The sequence below is a fragment of the Elephantulus edwardii genome, unplaced genomic scaffold (genome assembly GCF_000299155.1).
Source record: "Elephantulus edwardii isolate Elephantulus edwardi_28Jun2011 unplaced genomic scaffold, EleEdw1.0 scaffold00208, whole genome shotgun sequence".
Lineage (NCBI taxonomy): Eukaryota > Metazoa > Chordata > Mammalia > Macroscelidea > Macroscelididae > Elephantulus > Elephantulus edwardii.
In genome coordinates this window covers 1,647,109-1,653,156 of record NW_006399958.1, presented here as the reverse complement: position 1 = coordinate 1,653,156, position 6,048 = coordinate 1,647,109, and the positions used below count along the sequence as shown (strand labels likewise).

The window sequence follows — 6,048 nt, the reverse complement described above, 5'->3', positions numbered from 1 at the left end:
CCCATTGGCTGCCTCTCCTCCCCACCTCTGCAGGGCGTCCCCAATCAGGCTCCAGGAGGAGCGTGTAACATCTAAGTCAGATCAGATGCTGTCACGTTTCTGCTCAACACAGACTCAGTGCTTCTGAGTATCTGAGGGAGACCACTTTCCTGACCATGAATCACAAAGTCCTGCCTCCTGTCCCATTTGAGTCTCTTCCAAAGAACAATCCCACCACGGATGGTCTGGGCTGTGAAGGAACAGTTAAACTCTGATCACTGATTTAGAAAATATCATGTCAACAATTTATAAAGCCTTTATTCTGCCCAGAATTGTGCAAGTACCTTCTTATTGTAGTTAGAGCACATGCACATGTGGCAGAAGGAACATCTTCCCTGTATCACATCCTCACCTGCCTTCCCTCTCCTGCATACACAGATCCAATCACATCGTCTCATCATTTGGCCTCAGACACATCAGATCCTTTGCCTCAGGCCTTTGTGCCGGTGGGTTTCCGTTTTTACCCCAGATTTTCACATGGTTCACCCCTCACCTCCTTCAGAGATTAGTTCTATCTCACCACGGTGGTGAGGTCTCCCTGAGCAGACAGCTCACTCCTCGGCACCACCTCTCCTTTCTCTTCCCAAAGCAAACTTTACCTCCCAATAAACTGTTAGTGTTGAGTCAGTTACAACTTGTGACAACTCCGTGAGTACAGCGTAGTCATAGTCTAGAAGGTGTTCTAAGCTGTGACGTATCTTCTGAAACCCCTCTGGCTGGGTTTGAACTGCCAGCTTCTGAAGTGTGGATGTGTGTTGTACTGTCAAGACCCTCCATTGGGTTTTCAAGAGGTGGTAAGTTGTACTAGAGGAGAAAGTTCACATTTATGATATGGAGCAGTTTGGTGGCTTCAACTTCAGGTTGGCAGCACAATTCTTTAGCACAAAAGCACCCCACAAAAGCACCCTAAGCTCTCCCCTTTTTGCTTAGTAATCCACATTCAGGACAAACAGAATCCCTGTAATTTATACTGTTTTCTATCTTCCTCTGCCACCAGAGAAGGCAGGACACTTTGTTTGTTTTGTTCACTCATGTCCTCTTAGAGACTAGTGAGGAACATGAGGTCGATGTCCTGGGAAGAAAGGACGAGCTGTGATGTGGAGAAGTGACATACAGACGTTGTACGAGGAGGAAGGTAAACATGGTGCAGAGGTCTGAGACGGAGATTGAGTGGCTACAGTGGGCAGTAGTGAAGACCTGCTTGTTTAGTACTTACCCCCAAGACCGGACACATTTTACTGCCCTCTCCCCATAAACTCTTAGAGTGAGATACCGACTCACCCAGCAGCTGTGTTCTTGATCGTAATCTTCATCTGCAGCACAGAACATGGTCTCTGTTACACGTTCAGGTTTTTTGCATTCCTCGTCAGGCAGGATTTTGAATTTTGCGCAGGTGAGTGGATTTGGTTCTGAGAATGCAAACCATTGAGAAATAGAACTAGGATGGCTATTCAGGTTCCCTAACCCGTCTTCCCAAGAGTTTGGGCTTCCCTGGGTCTTAACTCTCCCAAGAGTACCTCTTGGTGGCTTGAATGCATCCCAAGATGATAGAATACACGAGCTTCCTGTTCGTGGCCCCGTGGTTGGCAGTGGTATGATTTCCACTCCATTTGAGATCTCCAGAGGGTATTTGAGGTGAAGCAACATGATGTCATTGTTGAAGCTATTGAACCAACAGTCACTGGGGTGACAGTATTTTGGATGCTGTATGACATCGACAACATCCACCCAGTGGACTCTACCTTCATAACATCTATGAATGTCATAGCAGCCCAGACAGACCTGGAAGGCCGACGACCTTGCAGAAGAGAGAAACGGAGGCTATTAGGGGAGAGGATATGATCCAGGGATTTGAGCAGGGAATCATGACCTGAGAGAGAGAAAGAGAAGAGAGAGGGGGGGAAAGAGAGAGAGAGAGAGGAGAGAGAGGAGAGAGGAGAGAGGAGAGAGAAATAGTGTAAAAGGGAATGAATAAGGAATAAAGGCTGAGACAAGGAAATGGAGGGAAAATTCTGCAGAACAGACAAAAGGAAATGAGAAAGGCAGAAACAGAGAATGACCTCCCTGCTATATTTCAAGGAGTAAGGTACATCCTTTTGGGGATGTAATTTTCTAACCTATCGTATTTTATCCTAAAACAACAAGAACAAATGTAGACGGAGTCAACAGAGAGCAGAAGGAAGAATGTGAGAAATAGACATGGAAAAAAGGAGGTACTGTGAACAACACAAAAAGGGGGAGCAAATGATGGCCCAGTTGGAAAAGGGGCAGAGAGAGAAAAAAAAAAGAAAAGGGGCAGAGAGAATAAACAATAGCACTGAAGTGGGAAGGAATTGAGTGGGAGACATCAGAGAGTAAAGGTGCAGGGAGGTGGATGTTGGGAGCAAGGTGGAGGAGGAAGGCAAACAGAGCCCCCATTGAGATGTGGCCGCGTGAGTGTTCCCCAGCAGTCAGTGATCTCACTCAGCCCAGGAGTGATTGTCTCCTCCTGCACCCCAGCACCTTTTTCTTCCTGTTTCCCTTGCTTGTCCCTCACCCAAACTCACTCCCAACTCACTCCATCACTTTCCAGTGTCTCCTTTAAAAAAAATGTGTTGTCCAGGAGGGAGAAGTTAGGGAGAAAATTCCATGAGACCCTCGCCACCACTCACCTCCTGGAGCTGGTTTAAGCCTTCTCTCTGGGGTCCACCCTGCCCCATCGTGAGGTGTGTCTGTTCAGTAGGGATGGACACAAGGTTTGGGGCGCACACACAGGGCAGAGCCACAAAAGGAGAGGGAGAGTAAAGCAGAGACCAAGCTAATGACAAAGAGATCCAGAGATGGGTGGAGTTAACAAGACACCCCAGAGCTGTGGAGACTGAGAAAAGAGAGTTTGGGGTCACAGCACGTTTACACGGAGGTAACAGACAGACAGAGCGAGTTATGTACAGACAGAAAGAGCAATAAGGAGAGAGTCAGGGAACCGACACACATGGCCACGGAGAGAGCAATTCTGGGTCTTCAGCCCCAGGTCAGTATCTCTCCTGGGAGCCTGGACCAGCACCTCCCATAATCTTTCCTGTCTCCTTCCTCCCTGCGTGTTATCCCAAGGAAATGGTCCTCGTTCATTCCTGCAGGAAGACCGGAGAAGCCCTCCCTTCTTCATTTTCCAGCCACTACGCACATGTTTCTACAATGGGCAGCAGTGAGCACCCACTGAGGGTGGATCAGGAAACCTGAACACATTGGTTCAAAATTCGGAAACACAGCCACGTGCCAGGTATAGCGAGAACGTGCACATTTCCCGTCTTCTCGTAGCCTTGAATTTATGGATGATACACAACCTGGAAGAGGAAGGGTAGGAATCAAGTCTAGGGTTGAAGGAAGCATTGTTGTTTGGAGGGTATTGGACAAGAGGAGTAGAGATGGCCGAGTGGTGGGATGGGTCAGTGGTGCCAAGAAGAACCGGGCAATCTTCAGATGTCATGTAGGAACATCTGAGTCAGACTTCAATAACACAGAGATTTAAGGGGAAGAATGCCTGAGCAGGTTCTACCAGACCTATGGGACAGAAACGATACCTGGAAAGAAATAGTGGTTGTTGTTCGGTGCCAATGAACTAGAACTAAGTCATAGCTGACCCTCCAGTGGGTTTTCAGAGGCGCTATGCCACTTGGGAGGAGATTGCCCATTTTTCTCCTGCAGAGTGGATGATGAGTTCAAACCAGTGCCTTTGGGTTGACAGGGCAGCTACTACTACTAGACCACCCAAACTCCCTGAAGATCATTGAAAAGAAATATATCCAAAAATAAGATTCCTGGGTTATGTCAATGGTTTATTCTTAACTAGTAACAATATGGTTCAAACCACCACCACCATTGTAACAGGTGGGGAAATGGCCCAGAGAGCCGGTTCTTTTAAGATTATTGCTTGCTGTCCAATCGTATCTGACCCACAGCTGACGCTCCAGCTCCTCCTCAGAGGATATGAATCCCATGGTAAGAAGTTCATAGGTTTGAACCTCCTGCCTTCGGGCTGAAAGTACAACTTCTTACCATGAGGTCCCCAGCACGTCCTATTATGATTAGAGACAGAAAACTTTTTAGGGCAGTTCAACTATATGACATACAGAGTTGGGGTGAGTCAGAACGAACTAAAAGCTGTGAACAGCAGAAGAAAAGGAGGAATCAATGATACTCCTTTGGAAAAGTCAGTAGGGGAAGAGTAGAAGGTCTTTGGGGATCACGGATGAGAGTTGTTGTTGTTGTTGTTATGTGCTGTCGAGTCGCTTGCGACTCATAGCGACCCTATGTACAACAGCCCTAAACTCTGCTCTGTCCTGTGCCAATCGCACTGTCTCTGACACTCCCATCCCAATTATCCCAGTCACTGAATCAATCCACCTCATAGTGGGCCTTCCCCTCCTGCGCTGTCCCTCCACCCTCCCAAGCATGATGTCCTTCTCCAAGGACCGGTCTCTCCTCACAACATGTCCAATGTTAGAGCCTCAGAATCCTTGCCTCCAAGGAGCCACCCGGTTTAACCCTTTCCAGGACGAATCTGTTTATTTTCCCAAGAGCTGTGGTCAAAGTGGTAGACTAGAAAAGCAGTTGTTGTTAGGTGCCGTGGAGTAAGACTCGTTACAAACTTGTAAATCCCAGGTGTGAAGCCTGTCCTATTTCGTGCAGAAGAGACGGAGGGAAGTTTTAGGGAGGTCCGAGTGAGAGGCAGTGGACTTTAGAAACCGTAAAGTAATATACTGAGTGGGCAAGAACATAATTTATGGAGATAGATGAGGACAGCTTGTGAAGTAGGGACCCCCTCGCCTTCCTTCACTCTCTCCCTCTTTCTCACCTGTCCATCCCAGGAAGAAGGCAAGCCCCAAAACCAGGACCCACATGGTGACAAAAGCATCGAGTATCAGGCGAATGATGAAGTGGCAGTTGGGGAGCCTCCCTGGAGAGGCTTTTATAAGATTTTCTCCCCCAGGGCCTCTCCACTGCCCTGTTGGCAACCTGCGGCTGTCCAAGACTCTGCCCGTGCTGATTGGACCAAGATAATAGAGATGTTGGCACAAGGCACAAAGGCGTGAGTGGACTGCCAATTGGGAGCACACCCAGAAGTGCACAGTGTCCTCAGTTTCATGGACTGCTGGGCATAAAGCTCTGCACACAAGCTTTCCAATCTGTGCTGCGACGCTGAGCTTATCTGTGATCAGTCAGTCCCAGGATGATTGCCTTCACCAAGTGACCATGGTCAGCAAGATCACGGAGCCCGTGGTATCATGGGATCGTGATGATGCGTTCAAGGATGAGAACGAAACTGCTCAGAGTTGCTCTGCTCCACTGTCCCCGCACATACTGAGATTCTTTTTGAACCTCAGCTTCCTTGAGTGTTTGAGATGCTGGAGGACTTCTAACCCTTCTTCCAAATTAGTCAGTTGTCCCTGCCTATGTCTTGCAGATATCAAAAAAGTCTACACAGACACACCCCACACACCCCTCCAGATCACTGTTTCCAAATCTTCCCTCCTTCCCCAGGGCTAAATACCCCCGTTTTCCTTTTCAATTCACTCTCAAATCTATGAGTCCAGATCTTTCACGAAGTCCAGGCATGCAGGCTATGAGCTATCTCATTGTCCATGTGTTAAAGACGGGAATATTGGTGACCTATCCACGCAATTTCAGAATCCTACACCCTCCCTTCATAGTGGGCTGGGATGTGACTCACAGGAAAAAACCTGTCTAGGATGATAAAGGAAATTCCACACGAAAAGCATCGAGACAAAAGGGTCTCTCTCACACAGCTGCAAGTGGACACACATTCTTCACACGCTCATACTTTGTCACGTTTCTAGAAAACTGGGAGAAAGGAATCCTTACTTCGTCTTTCTGATGCCTGATCGTAAAGACAATGCCTCCCACCACAAGGGATTGTTTGCTTCCCGTGATGGTAAATAGCCTAGGACTTGTCACAGGTGAGTGGTCTGTTTGCTGTCTACAACGCTGAAAATAAAGTCTCTTTAAAAT

General features: G+C 47.8%; 1 protein-coding gene across 1 annotated transcript; it reads right to left on the bottom strand.

The window, feature by feature from the left end:
• Positions 1-1,078: 1,078 nt before the first annotated feature.
• On the bottom strand, positions 1,079-2,738 carry LOC102864806 (prostatic glandular kallikrein-6-like). Its single transcript, XM_006897353.1, has 4 exons — positions 2,691-2,738; positions 1,557-1,743; positions 1,321-1,448; positions 1,079-1,111 (listed from the first exon to the last, which is right to left on the bottom strand). The coding sequence occupies exons 1-4, from the start codon at positions 2,736-2,738 to the stop codon at positions 1,079-1,081; spliced, it is 396 nt and encodes a 131-aa protein (XP_006897415.1).
• Positions 2,739-6,048: the final 3,310 nt, after the last annotated feature.

Bases quoted from the DNA above. Each gene is read 5' to 3' on its own strand.
- LOC102864806 (XM_006897353.1), bottom strand. From the start codon at position 2,738: ATGGGGCAGGGTGGACCCCAGAGAGAAGGCTTAAACCAGCTCCAGGAG. The intron at 1,744-2,690 runs GTGAGTGGTGGC...GATGTCATACAG, and splicing joins GCTTAAACCAGCTCCAGGAG to CATCCAAAATACTGTCACCC. The intron at 1,112-1,320 runs GTGAGTCGGTAT...CTTTCTTCCCAG, and splicing joins ATCAAGAACACAGCTGCTGG to GACATCGACCTCATGTTCCT.